The sequence below is a fragment of the Dryobates pubescens genome, chromosome 9, assembly GCF_014839835.1.
Source record: "Dryobates pubescens isolate bDryPub1 chromosome 9, bDryPub1.pri, whole genome shotgun sequence".
NCBI classification, from domain to species: domain Eukaryota; kingdom Metazoa; phylum Chordata; class Aves; order Piciformes; family Picidae; genus Dryobates; species Dryobates pubescens.
In genome coordinates this window covers 9,528,387-9,543,624 of record NC_071620.1, presented here as the reverse complement: position 1 = coordinate 9,543,624, position 15,238 = coordinate 9,528,387, and the positions used below count along the sequence as shown (strand labels likewise).

Sequence of the window (15,238 nt, the reverse complement as noted above, 5' to 3'; positions counted from 1 at the left end):
CCTTATATAGGGAGATACAGGAAAAGGGAATGGAATAACAGATTACAATATCCTGTGCCCTCCCCTGGGGCTATCTAGTACTCTGAAGGAATTTCTCTCTGTGGTTGAACAGTTAATTCCTAACCTACAGCACCAATCTAGTTTTTTCTCTTCCACTTGCTGATTGTCACAAAACTTCTGGGCAGCTAGTATTTGCTTAGGCTGAATTATCAGAGAGCCAAAACCTAGGCAATGCTTTAGGCAAAACCAGCAATGGAAGGGAAGAAAGAGGGAAATGGATAAAGTAATAATAATAACATGATCACTAGTCTCATTTATTAATAGGAGGGCAGGCTGTCAAATCCTAATTCCATCAGCTCCTTACTTGTTTTCATCCACAATAAAATGTTGTGCCGTTATGAAGAAACTCAAGAATTAAAACTACACAATGAGAACTCTCTTAAATGAGCAATTCTCAGAGTAGAGGCCTGAACACTGCCTGGTCCACAGCCAACAGAGGGCTGTTCTCCCTCACTAGGTATTTAAATTACTGCAAATATTTTGCTTCACACTACAGCATCACCACAAACCTCCTTACCCAGCAAAGGAAAGCATGAAGGATTCAGCATTCAGCAGCTGTGCTGCTCTACTCAATTCTACCAAAAGCATGACTAAGTCAAGCTGGGGTTTATTATTTCCTATAACACTTCTTCATTTAAATAAAATAACTTTGTCACAACTAAAAATATTTTGGGTCCAAAACTGGATCACACCTTGACCTATGGCATCCTGGCCTGCATCAGGAACTGTGGCCAGCAGGAGCAGGGAGGTCATTGTGCCCCTGTACACTGCACTGGTTAGGCCGCACCTCGAGTACTGTGTCCAGTTCTGGGCCCCTCGGTTTAGGAAGGATGTTGACTTGCTGGAGCGTGTCCAGAGAAGGGCAATGAAGTTGGTGCGGGGTTTGGAACACAAGCCCTATGAGGAGAGGCTGAGGGAGCTGGGGTTGCTTAGCCTGGAGAGGAGGAGACTCGGGGGTGACCTTATTGCTGTCTACAACTACCTGAAGGGAGGCTGTAGACAGGCAGAGGTTGGTCTCTTCTCCCAGGCAGCCAGTACCAGAACAAGAGGACACAGTCTCAGGCTGCACTGGGGTAGGTTTAGGATGGATGTTAGGAAGAAGTTCTACACAGAAAGAGTGACTGGCCATTGGAATGGGCTGCCTGAGGAGGTGGTGGAGTCACCATCATTGGAGGTGTTTAGGAGGAGACTTGATGGGGTGCTTGGTGCCATGGTTTAGTTGTTTAGGTGGGTTGGATTGGTTGATAGGTTGGACGTGATGATCTTGAAGGTCGCTTCCAACCTGGTCTATTCTATTCTACTGCCACTTGGAGAAATCAGTCTGTAAACTCACCTCCCTCAAACTCAATGCACACAGAACCATAGTATTTCACTGCCTTTCGAGGCATCCTAGAAGAGCCTCGTGACTTTCTAGCGGTCTTCTCCCCAGCTCTGGGATTCAGGGTTTTTTGTGTTGCTGTTTGTTTTGTTTTCTTTTGAGGGCAGAGCAGCTTGTTCAATACCTGGTGGAATCTACTTGCTCTACAAAAAACGTATTCCTGTGCAACTTCTGGCAAATCTTGAACTGGAAGCTTTTTTCCACACCAAGATTTTTTTGTGCATGCCCCTTCTCCCTCCTGCATTTTGTTTTCCTTAATAGTCCAGCCTTCAAAACTCCTAAAGGTTTTATGGAATACAGCCCCCAAAGTATTTTCTTTACAAACAGAATATGGGTCAACATGTTTAAAGCTAAAAAATGTTACTCAACAAAAAGAGAAAAATCCCTGAACCTTAGTGATCACAGCACTGTATTAGATATTTAAACACAGAAAAGGCACTCAGCTAAAAGCATAACATCCCATTTTTAATATGTTTAAGTGGTAACTTCAGTGTAGTTCTATCACTTGGCATATAATAACTGCATCTGAAATCAAAACTACCCAAGTGAAAAACAAATGGAATCCTGTAATTCATAAAAGGAAATGGTTGTCTTAATGCTTACCTCTTCTCTTTGTAAAAACAAAGAGATTTGGAACAGTCCATGTCCCAGAAACCATTATCACCAGATCAGAGGCAAGAGGAAAGAATACCTTAATTCTTCTCTAGTAGAAAAGAAAGCTACTGAAGAGGTAGCCCTACATTTCTGTCCATAAATTCTGGGGTGGGGGGAAGAAATCACTCCCAAAAACCCCAAGAAAAGCCTCAGCACTGCACATCAGTCCTCCTGGCAAGCACTTAACAGGAATAGTTTTGGCTTGCAAATCACATCTAAGTGCAACAACCTAACAAATAATAATAATAAAAAAATCTCTGCACACTGGGAATCTCATTATGCCCTAAACCCCCCAAATAATGCCGAAACTAAAGTTCTGTTTTTTCAAGAGGAGACATTTTCAAAGAATCACTCAAGTTGGAAGGGACACTCTTGGCTACTAGTCCAACGCCCCTGCTCAAACCAGGTCGGCTTGAGCTGGTTACCCAGCCTGGTTCAGCATGTCCATGGATAGGAATCATCACATACCCAGGCCATTTATTCCATTGTTTCCATCACCCTCACTGTGAGAATGTTCTCTTGTGTTTACATGGAGCTTCATGTTTTAACTTGTGCCCTACTGTCCCTCCTGATCCTTCTCTTCCCGGTACAGGAATATGCATTTTTGCTTTACTGAACTTCATGAAGCTCCTCTCTGCCCAGGTTCACCAGCCTGTCCATATCCCTTTGAAAAGCAGCACAACTGTCTGATCTATCACCAGTTTTGTGCCATCTGCAAACTTGCTCAGGGTGCACTCAGGTCTTACTGTTCAGGTCATTAATAAACATTAGAAATTACTGTCCCCAGTACTGATCCCTGGGGTGCACCACTAGTGACTTCCCTCCAACTGGACTTTGTATCACTGATCACAACCCTCTGGCCTGGCCTCTCATGCAGTTTCAGTCCAGCCCTCTGCCTACATATCTAAGCCATTTGCTGCCAGCATGTGACAAGGATGTTATGGGATACAGCATCAAAACCCATACTCAGTCAAGATAAACTGCTCTCTCATCATCTACCAAGCCAGTCAGCTTCTTGCAGAAGCTAACAGGTAGGTTGAGCATCATTCATCCTTCATAAATCCTTACTGACTATTCCTAACCACATTTGAGGTGTATCTGATACAACCCGGCTTGCTAGAAACTTTCCACAATCACAAAAATGAGAATGAGAGTGGAGGCTTTTCCTCATTAACAAGCTTAAGAGTTGTAAGCAGCAGTTCAGAACTCCCTTTGGTTTAGAGTCTACAAAATCAGGTGGGTCTACGATTCTCACTGTTCTTCACACATTTTTGCTGTGTGAAACTTTTATTCCTATTCTTTTTCACAACTTAGGTCTCCAGAAAAAAAATTAAGAAAAAGACTTCAGGCTGACAACTGCGGAAGTGCAGTGCTGCACAGGATGTCCAGTTCCCTCTCATTACTACCCAGGAATCTCCAACTCTCTACTTAATGGCTGCCTTTCACTTCTGAGAATCTGAAAGAGCATCTTTCCCAAGAAAAGACACTTTAAAAAAAAAGGAAAGGGCAAAAAAGGACAAGTCTCAAGTTTCTGAAAATAACAACTCTCCTTGATAGCACCAAAACACTGAAAAGACTGTGGCAGAAGTAAATCAAACTTGCAAACAGGAACCAAAGGCACAAACAAATTAGTAACAATCAGAACACTTTGCTGTCCCCAAGTGAAAATAGCCCCATTGTGTAGCTTCCCAGAAAACTTTGCCAGATTTGTGGAAGAGCAGCAAACAGAGGAAGAGAAGGAGACAACACAAAAGTTGGCATTTCCAGAAACAGGTAAGGGACACACAAATCCTTCAGGTGCTGTACGAAACCATGCCAATTCTTTGAAGAACGAGTAACCCCTCTGCTGCATTCACAGAGGAACAGTACTGTACAGGACAGGCAGAAAGAGCATTCTAGTTTTTCCAATACTGGATAAAGGAGTTTTGGTGAGAAAATGCTTCACTACTGCCCAGAAGAGACAAAGCAGAAGAAATTAGAAAGTTCAGCTACTTCACAGGCTGACTGAAAGCAGGACCTATGAAGATGGTTTCCAGTCATGGCACCAAACAACCAACTTTGCTCAAAATAATTTTCAACAAGTAACAGCCTGTGTTCAGTGTATGCCTTGGGACTATTGTTAGTTTCAGTAGATTATCACTTGAACTTTACAAATTAGAAGAGAAAAATACACTATACTGCTTTCTTGAACCAGAAAGACTGCCATGAAAACTCAGACTAGATCATACAACTGAAAGCCCACTCTTCTGTAATCATGACAAATTTCACACATGCTGTCAAACTGGCATGTCATTAAAACATGATTTCAGACCTTGAAGTGGTTTCTGCTAAGTGATAAAGAGAGCTGAGCCAGAATGAACACTAATGTACCTGTTCTGAATAAAACCTGATGGCTCAGATCAATAAACCAAGATTTCAGCTCTCCCAATCTTACAAACAGGAACTGAATTCAGTGAAGTTACTAACCCCAGAATATTTTTTGATTAATTAAACATCAGAATTCTGTTATTCTAAACAATCACCATTGCCAACTTAATATTATTTCCAAGTTAAAATCTCATATAATGCAAGTGCTTTTTAATTGACAGTGGGATTTAGTCTCAAAACCAACTCCATAATTAGTATTTTTACAGCTAATTTAATTTTGAAAGGCAAAACACACTGCTGGTCTGAGTAGTGTTTAGGAATTTTCCACCAAGACCTCTACCCATTTTTTCCAGGGGTATTGTTTTGCATACTACACATCCAAACATTCACCTTTTAAAGCAGCTTGCTTCAAAATACTCTCTGATGGCTGCAGAAAAACACTGGCTGCTTGACAGCTATTATATTTTTCATTCTTTTTTTCAGCTGAACTCAGAACAAGATTTAGGCATCTGTGGAAAAGGGATGGAGAGCACTCGGAGTTTGTACGCTGTCATTTAGAATTAGTGTTGATGTATTACCTCTGTCACAGCCCAGTGGTGTAAAAACTGGTCCAGATCAGTTAGGTAAAGACGGACAGGTGAAAGCTGTGTCTGGCTAATGTGTGGTTTTCCTCTAATGCCCTGGAGACTAGTCAACTCCTCTCTGGAAAACCCTAGAGAAAAAGAAGCAGTACAACAGAATCACAAAGCAAGTCAAGCACTGTTCTACTTCAGCAGCATCACTGACAAAACCTGTCTTTTAAATTACATCTGCATAACATTCTCTGATAAAAACTCTTACTGGGTATTTTAAATTAAGCACAGCAAAATATCAAAGCATATCTGACTTCTGGGGGCGGGGGGGGAAATGGAAACTAAAACAACCAAACAACAAAAAACCCACAACACACACCACCCCACCCCAACCCCCCCCCAAAAACACCACCACCAAAAACCCCAACCCAAAACCCACGAAACAAAGCCATACCCATTCAAACAACAATAGACAGGAAAGAAACCCTGTGAGAAGCCAATGTTGTGCTGCATTTTCAATGCATAGGTACCTTCAAAAAAGATTTTTAAAATGCCAGGTATAATGCAAGACAGTTCACTATTGTGTTCACAGTAACACTGGTTACAGTGTTTGACCTCAGGGTTTAAAACAAACAAACAAACAAAAATTACAAATGGTTTGGGTAATTATTTCTAGCCAGGCATTGGATGTTTTAGTACAACAGAACTACTGCTCCCAAACAGTGATTTTTGGTTCTGCTTTTGTTTTCTTAGTTGTTAATACAGATTCCTCTTCACTGTTTCAGGAAAAAAAGGTCATTTTTGAAAGCAAAGTAGCTGAATATTACAAGCAACTGAGGTGATGAAGAAAATACACAGGACAAGTTACTGGAAGGTATTTCCCAGTCCTATGCCATTTTAGCCACTGCAGTTCCCCAAAGCTGCACCACCACCTGATATATAAACTGGGTTTATGTATCAGTAAGAATATAAGTAGTACAAGTAATTCTGCTCACGTGCTGACTCTGGGCAGCTCAGTTCAACAAACTTTGATTACTTTATTCTGATGGAATGTTTTTAATAGCATAAGCATATCCACAGGAAGTCCCAGAGGCACCAGTTTATATTATTATGAGCCAATAAAAGGCATTTAATCTGGGGGGGAACCCAAAGTTTTGTCTGGGTCATATGCCAAATGTAGGTTTTTCCTCATTCCAAAGAAAGCTGCTAGAATCATGAGAAGCATGCAAATGTGCAGCCCAAAGGGCAAAGTGAAAAATAAGGTGTCAAAAATAAGATCAAGAGGGGGGGAAAAAAAAGGGTATCTCATACCAAAAGCATTTAACAAGATTATAATCACTCTCAGGAAGTACTTACTACACCATTTATTCTAAATTAAATCCAGTAATTGACTATCAAAACAAATTTCATTGCAATAATTCTGAATTATGACATTCACATGGATTACCTATAAGGGTTGAAAACAAGAAGCTGAAATAGTCCACATCATTCACTGAATTATCCTGCACTTGGCACTTCCAGCCTGCAAAGGATGATCTACACAAAACCAATAGCAGATAGTTTATTAAAAACCATGTAATTAAGAATTCACAACCTACCTGCACAATACAAGAAATTAGCATGACTACATTGTTAATTTTAGCATTCCTGTTTCCAACTGCTGTTGCTAGAATCGCAGTTTCAATAGCTTCAAACCCAGAACCCGCTCTTTTCAAGACAATACTGAACTTTGTAGCCCTACATGGGCTCAGGTTGTTAAGTTGATTAAATTACCGAGATAGCAACTTTTCATAAATACCAGCATAACCTTTAATACAGTGACAACAGCCAACATACAGTAAATTAGTTCCCTTCCCCTTATTTGGTAGAAGTCATCATATTGCCAGGCTGGGCTGTATTTTTTGTTACATCTACTACTTTGAACACAGCTCTTTACATGAACAATAGATCCCATTTAAAAGCAGCCTCAGCATCTATTTTCGAGCAGCTAAAGCTATTAAACACAGCACTAAATTAAAAACTTGTTCGAGATTTGGAACACAAAGAGGAGCAATATGCAAAGACAGGAGCCAACTCCTTATCAAAGCTGCCTGACACTTCCCTTTTTAGGGGCAATCTGTAAGAAAGTGGAGCACCAGCCTACTTCTGTTTCTCAAATTAGAAGCCGCATGTGCTTGCGGAAACTCGAGCAAACAGGCACCGCCGATCACCGAACTAAGGGCAAGGTCTTGCCCATGTATTGGTGCAGAACCAGGAGGATGGGAGGAGCAGGGAGCAAGCACACCTCACACGCTTTCCTCAGGAGGCTGCTGCTCAAAGCCACATCCCAGTGTGCAAAACGCAGGTTATTTCAATTTACTTGCTTGCTGCTCTTGGCACTCGCACTGCAGACTACGGATCTTTGCCGTAAGAGATTGCTGCTTTCTGCTCTTCCAATCCTGTGAAATTTCAGAGCTTCTGAATGCCATTTTTGAAGCCAACTATCTGCCTCAGATTGCTTTCCCCCCTCCCCCTAATTTCTTTCTGCTAACAGCCAAAATGGCTTAGGCTCATGGGTAACAAAATTCTGGCTAGCTTGCTTTTCAGGCATTTTTTTAACGCTCCATGATTTGGGAGCAAAGCTATCGAGTTTGGTATACCTTTGTGCCAGAAATATACATTTTGCCATCCCATGAAAATACATCCACGGTACTTCAGCATCCACAAAAATGACAGCTAGATTATGCATGTGTCTGGAGTTACTCAAAAAGAAAGAAAATAATTACACAATTTCTTTAAAAAAAAAAAGGGTTCAATTAGACTACTATGTAGGATAATGAACTCTAGGGGGGGTGGGGGAAAGAGAGAGAATCACAGCTAGGTGAGAGAGAACAGGGAAAAGCTTTATTAAATGAAGTTCCCACTTCACATCCTAGTCTTAATGGTACAACCTTACTTTACAGGCATATTTCAAGTGATCTAGTGACTCTTCTGTGCAGGTAGCTCTGCATGGTGCCTAGTCCCTAGGAGACCTTGGGTCCTCCTCTGAGGCCTGAGTTGCATCTTCCTTTTTTTTGACCTGTAGTCTGTCAGTCATGAGGCTGGACACTTGGCTGCCAACAATGAGACAAACCCTTGGCCATGGCTAGCAGCCTTCTCTCAGGAAAAAGGATCATCTCTTCCCTTTTCCCAAGAAGATCCACATCTGACTCATTACAGCATCAAAAGAGTTTTCATACATACTCAACTATATCAGCAAGAGGTCTTGCAACCTATTTTCTCAAAGGTTCTATATAAGAATTCACACAAGAATTAGATCCATACACCAAAAGAGACAATTAAACCCATGTCCTCTTCAACAAAGGGGAAGAAGTTGCTTGAATCCAATGCAGAGGGACCATGAATCAGATCTGGAGTCACTCATTGTATAATAATAAGCATTGGTGAGAATGAAGAGAGATTACAGAGACTGTAGGTCTTACTGGACAAGTTCAAACTGTGATGCAGTCACAGAGCAAAGTGGTGGGCATGCAAGAGATTGGGAGAAGTCAGATGAGAAGCCACAAAGGGAGTTGGGAAAATACGACAATAAAATCTCTGGCAGGAAGACAGGAAGCATGGAAAGAATTTCTAGTAAGCACAGATTAAGAGAGCAGGTACTTGCATGACAAAGTTAGTCAGAACATGGTTTAAAATATTTTTCCTGGAAACAGCAGATGTGTCAAATTCCTCATAACAGAATCAGCAGACATGAGAATTTTACACTGATTCCGGATGAGACTGAACAAAAACTCAGATTCACTGCTGGCTAACAACGGGCTTAGAACATACCTGGACAAGAAAAATTATGCTGGAGCTTATTGCTTAGTGCCTTGGAATTTCTCAAACTCTTGAGCAGTTTTGCTTATCCACATTTGACTGCACACTCACAAAACAGGACAAGTCTTTTATGTACCTAACAGCATGCCAAGCTAAGTTCCATCAGCATAGACACAAGAGGAAGCAGACAGAATTACTGCTGTTCTGCCCTGGGAACAAGGAGGCAGGGTATGACACAAAACTTGACAGAGGTATTAAATGGTTTTAAGACAAGACTTGTAAGCAAGGCTTACTGAGACACATGCATGTAAAAGTGAGATCCCAAAATTCAGTTGCAGTTGACTTCTTTTAAAGTTAAATTTATTACATACATAAAAGAAGCCTCCAGGTTAAAAGCACATTGAGGTTAAAAACTACCTAGCATTCAATTTAGAATGTAACAGAGAATGCTGCCTACAATCTTCAGCTTGGCATGAGATAGTTTAAAAAAGCAGAAGACAGGCTTAGCACAGAAATTCAGCTAAACAATAGAGTGTAGGCACTATACTGAGTCACCCTCCTATTCGTATCAGAGTTTTCTGTGAGATGCTGGATAAAGACTTTTTCCAAGTTGGAAGACAGCAAGTTAGTGGCAACACATTTCTCAAAGTCTCATCCTAAAGGGAATTACATTTACTTTTAGATTAGAAAAACCACATTCGTAGTAGAGGCTACTCTCATCCCTTCTGTCTGCTAGTTATTACCAGTCCAGCAACAGCTCAACAGCACGAAAAAGACTGAAAGGCCATTAACAGCTGTGGAGCTATACAACTGCATCTTATCTTCAAGAGCAGCACAGAGATCTGTCTGATCTCTATTGCACCACCTGCACTTCCAGTGCAATCAGAGTCAGTCCTTTGCTTTCAAGAGAGTAAATGCTAACTATTCTGAAAAAAACCCCAGTGCACAATTCCTTCTGAATTCCTTAAGTCAGCAGGTACTTTCACGTACTTCTGTCTGTAACTTTCTCTTGCCTCAAGCTCCTTATTTGCAAGCTAGAAAAAAAACCATCACCTCCTCATCTGCTACAGCGGTGAAGATCCTTGTGCACCACAAAGTCCTACAGGCAGAGGGAATCCAGCTTTCAAAACCCACCTGGATGCATTCCTGTGCGGACTACCCTTAGTGACCCTGCTTTGGCAGGGGGGTTGGACTCAATCTCTTCTGCATCAGGAACAGTGTGGCCAGCAGGAGCAGGGAGGTCATTCTGCCCCTGTACACTGCACTGGTTAGGCCGCACCTTGAGTCCTGTGTCCAGTTCTGGGCCCCTCAGTTTAGGAAGGATGTTGACTTGCTGGAGTGTGTCCAGAAAAGGGCAACAAGGTTGGTGAGGGGCTTGGAGCACAAGCCCTATGAGGAGAGATTGAGGGAGCTGGGGTTGCTTAGCCTGGAGAAGAGGAGACTCGGGGGTGACCTTATTGCTCTCTACAACTACCTGAAGGGGGGTTGTAGTGAGGCGGAGGTTGCTCCCAGGCAACCAGTACCAGAACAAGAGGGCACAGTCTCAGGCTGCGTCAGGGGAGGTTTAGGCTGGAGGTTAGGAGGAAGTTTTACACAGAGAGAGTGATTGCCCACTGGAATGGGCTGCCTGAGGAGGTGGTGGGGTCGCTGTCGCTGGGGGTGTTCAGGGCGAGGCTTGACAGGATGCTTGGTTGCATGGTTTAGTTGATTAGGTAGTGTTGGATGATAGGTTGGACATGATGATCTCGAAGGTCTCTTCCAACCTGGTTTATTCTATTCTATTCTATTCTTGAGGTCCCTTCCAACCTCTAATATACTGTGATACTTTGTTTTCCAAGTGGGACATAATGCAATAGACAAAACATGGGACCTTCTACTGAAGCAACAGGGACAAAGCATAACATTATGTAATCACTCCTCCAGTGAGCATGACTGGCTCGATACAAAAAGCGTGATGGAAGAATAACAGAAGATCTGGTAATCAAAGACTAGGTTGGGATCTCACATATATAACAATTTAAGGCCAAGATCAATGTCTTTCTAACATTGCAAATGGAACAGCATTACAGCATAGGAGAAGTTTAAATACAACTCTAACCAGCTGTCAAGGCTTCAGTTACCTTAGAACCCAAACAGCCATAACGTAAAGTGGATCAGTTCTAAGGTTCACATTAAAAGAAACCAAAAGTAAACAACACAGAACAAAAGAAATGTAGTTCTAGAATGGATGTACTACAAATACATTACAAATTACTTCAAAAAAAACTTAGTTCAATATATTCAGACTACAATGGGTAACTAAGAACTACGTGCACCTTACCTTTAAAAGGTTTCCATGATGCTTATAAATTACATGATAGACATTTAACTAAAAAAAACAAAATATATGATTTATAGGTGGAAGAGAGGTAATCATCTAGGTAAAGTGCCTCTTATTATAAGCTCCCCTTTTTGAATAAATTTTTACCGACAATGGGAACCTGTTACCAAATTGCATGTGAGAGACCTCTTCTGTCAGCTAGTCCAAATCCATATTAACTATGATGAATTACAAGTTGTAATTTCCATAAGGTTACTTGCTCTCCATGATAACCTCTCTGCTGAGGTTTAGGATTGCACTTTTAGGTAACCTGCTGTGTATGCCAAATGGTATTAAAAGAAAAGCTGCATCTAATTAACTTAAAAATCACTGCTCCTCTTGCCATTAGCACAGCTACTATTTCTCCGTCACAGCAACTGTGCAATGCGTTCCTGTTATCACTTGTGGATACATTTTAACTCCAGACCGACTTCTGTTCCCACTGTTGATCTTTTCAGGTTGGGCTGTGTCACCCAGCTGCAGCATAACCCAACTGCAGTTTGTGCACAAGCAGTTATTTCTCAGCTACAGCTCATTAACCTTTTTGCTTCCTGACTCAAACTACCAATTGATTTCTGGTTCAGGTTTAAGGCATAGGTTTTGACTTCTGTAGTTATAAGGAGCCTTTTGGGTAATTTAGAGGTCTCTGATAGAGTAACTCTGATGAACCTTGCTGCAGTTATTTTAGAAATTACCCTTCCACTTGTCCTCCTGTCGAACACACTGCTCAAACTCCCAAAACACAGACAGCAACACACCTACAAGCACAGCAAGCTCCAGCTCCGTTGAGAATTTTATTATCATCTTTGTTGTTGAGCAGTAAAATTAGAAGTGTAATAAATCTCAAAATCCTGAGGCCACTCTTCAAGTATTTTTTAAGTAAAACAAGAAAAAACACAAGCAAGATTCACAGCTCTTCTGAGGCACTGATTCTATCACCCTTTTGTCCATAAATGCAAGGACTACAGAACTCAAGAAGTGTAAGGTCAAGAGGTTGGGTTGGATTTTCTGTTCACGGAAACTAAAATCCAACTCTTCACCTTCCAGGAAGCTGCTTCCACTGCCACAATAGAGAATATTCTAGCACAGGGTGTTCCTGAAACTCTGTAGAATTATTTGTTTGCAAGAGAATAGCTGAAGAAACCTAACTTAAATTTAAAATGAGGTCTCCTGTTGTGGTCTATTTTATCAGCTATTGATCACAGATTTAAAGCAAGGTCTCCTGCAACTGTTTCTTTAGTTCTAGGTTATAAAATCTTCTAAAAGGAGTTGTCCCCCAGTGTAGGCATGTACTTGCACTGCTGTAAAATATGTTCTTGTAAAAGACTGAAGAGCCCTGTGCCACTATTTACCTCAAGAGTGGCACACTTTACTCCTTTTCAGCTTCAATTTAAAAAAAATTAAGTCAAATTGAAATGCAACTGCAGTGAAGAATACAGTCAGGTTCCTGCACCAGCTTAATCAAATCAGTTGTGTTACACTGCTAAGAAAGAGGACTCTGGGTTTTCACAGTAGTTCTTGAAGAGACAGGAAACAAGGACTGTCACAAACTGCTGTTGAAATTGTTTAAACAAACAGAAATTAAATCTTTGGGTGCTTCTCTATCTCTGTACCCATCTTATCATTCAGACCTATTTTGCCCCATGCAGCACAGGCCCCAAAGGTAAACTGGGAGCAAGTGAGGAGTTTTTCCCATCCTTTTCCTCTATCAGGTTACCATATGCAGGCAGTGGTTTGTTAGCACAAGGTTTTTTGTTTTAACTTTCATTATCTCTTTTGAAGGATCAAGTCCTTCCATTTGAAGATGTGGCAGAAACGTAACAAACATGTGCAAGGAATTACCAGGGATTTGGGGGGAAAAAGTATGAGCCCTATTTTAACAAAACAACAACTTGAGCTATGCATTGTTAAAAGTAAGCCTGTCAGCCACTCATTTGCTCTGCAGTTGCAAAGGTTGTCTGAAGAAAAGAACTGCTTACACATTATAAACGACAGCACAAATCAGAAGAAACATTCACTAATGAGCAAGCAGCATTTACTGACAGGTGCAATTCTAAGTGCAGCAACATAATTCTTCTCCTCTTGGTTAGGAATATCAAACTACAACCAACTAACTGGCAACAAATTTAAAGGGCCACCTCCTTCAACACAAATTTAGCTTTCTCCCTCTCGCAGGTCCTAGACCCTTACGTAACAGGGAGCAAGGTAAAATCTGTTGACCAGGTGCAGATGGAGGAATGCACCATAACCCACCCCAGGATCCAATGCTCAAGAGCAGTGGATCCTTTCTGATCCTGAAGCAAGGGAAACAGATCAATCCTTTGCTCATCTTCCTCAGTGGCACCCAGTCAGGTAAATGCCACCATTTTGAAAGCATATTTTTCTTAGTTTATACCCAAAATAGTGCCTTAAGCATTTTTGTTACCTCTTTAATAGTTTCCTCCTCTATTTTTGTTTCCAAATTGAGGTGTGAAAATACAGCCAGAAAAAGCACTTCACAGGGGAACACACACACATACACACCTTCCTATTCTTACATTTGTCTTAACAACCCATTCATAATTGCTACACCTTTCTATACATACATGCTTTTTTGACTTCCCTTCCAAGGGATCCTGAGTTGGCTTTTCATTGTACTATTAGTAATGACTTGAAAGTGGGGTTTGTAGTTCTTTTCAATGTTGTTGCTTGCTTTGGTTTTTTAAATAAGAGCTTAGCTTATTTCTGTAACCATTTAATTTTCTGTACTCCTCCATTTCTTAACAAAATCAAAACAACCAACCAGAAGACCAAACAAGCGACCAAAAACAAACCAAAAAAACAACCCTGTTCAGAAATCTTTTCTACATTTCATCTGTAGGAGAACTACTGCATTCAATTGCTCTGTCAGTGTTGTTACTCACAATAATGGGTTACAATATTCTCTCCAAGTTCACAGAATCCCAGGATGTCAGGGGTTGGAAGGAACCTCTGGATATCTTTGAGTCCAACCCCACTGCCAGAGCAGGACTGTATCGCAGGTCACACAGGAATGCATCCAGACAGGTCTTGAAAGTCTCCAGAGAAGGAGACTCCATAGCCTCTTTGGACAGCCTGTTCCAGTGCTCTGTGACCCTTACAGTTTGGAAGTTCTTCCTCATGTTGAGGTGGAACCTCCTGTGCTGCAGTTTACATCCTTTGTCCTATCACAGAGTGCAAGTGAGAAGAGTCTGTCTCTTACTTCTTGATACCCAGCCCTCAGATATTTATACACATTTATTAGATCCCCTCTCACTCTTCTCCTCTCCAGACTAAAAAGCCCCAGGTCTCCCAGCCTTTCCTCATAAGGCACATGCTTCAGTCCCTTAATCATCTTTGTAGCCCTCCATGTGACTCTCTCAAGTAGATCCCTGTCCCTCCTGAACTGGGGAGCCCAGAACTGGATGCAACATAAGAATCACAGAACTGTTAGGGTTGGAAGGGACCTCAAGGATCATCTAGTTCCAAATCCCCTGCCATGGGCAGGGACACTTCACACTTGATTAGGTTGCCCAGAGCCACATCCAGCCTGGCCTTAAAAACTCCTAGGGATGGGGCTTCCACCACCTCCCTGGGCAACCTGTTCCAGTGTCTCACCACCCTCATGGTGAAGAATTTCTCCCTAGCATCCAATATGAATCTACCCATTTCTATTTTTTTTCCATTCCCCCTAGTCCTATCATTATCTGACACCCTAAAAAGTCCCTCACCAGCTTTCTTGCAGGCCCTATTCTATGTGGGCCCCCACTAGGGCAGAGTAGAAGAGGAGGATAACCTCCCCATCTGCTGGACACACTCCTCTTAATGCACCCCAGGATGCCCTTGACTTGCTTGGCCACAAGGTCATATAGCTGTTCCATGGATAACTTCTTGTCCACCAGGACTCCTAGGTTCTTCTCCACAGGTCTCACCAGCTTGCAAGAACTTTGAGAATAGAATGTTTTTCTTTTTCCTGTCTACAACCAGGCATCCAGTAAGACTTCGATGAAGCAGTTCATAGGCTCTTTGTTACCTACATTTTGCATTCTCACT

At 41.6% G+C, this 15,238-nt stretch overlaps 2 protein-coding genes across 2 annotated transcripts in view; one reads left to right on the top strand and one right to left on the bottom strand.

Moving 5' to 3' along the window:
• Positions 1–9,377, top strand: part of STX17 (syntaxin 17) — a 225,328-nt gene extending 215,951 nt beyond the window's left edge. Inside the window, exon 9 of the transcript XR_008462371.1 lies at positions 9,368–9,377. The gene's annotated coding sequence lies outside the window, so the exon portion shown is untranslated. The remainder of the gene's footprint in view (positions 1–9,367) is intronic.
• The window catches only part of TEX10 (testis expressed 10), a 64,999-nt gene that overhangs the window by 16,661 nt on the left and 33,100 nt on the right, over positions 1–15,238 (bottom strand). The window contains exons 11-12 of the mRNA XM_054164097.1: positions 6,479–6,567; positions 5,038–5,171 (exon numbers count right to left, since the gene is read on the bottom strand). Coding sequence (XP_054020072.1) covers positions 5,038–5,171; positions 6,479–6,567 — 223 coding nt within the window. The remainder of the gene's footprint in view (positions 1–5,037; positions 5,172–6,478; positions 6,568–15,238) is intronic.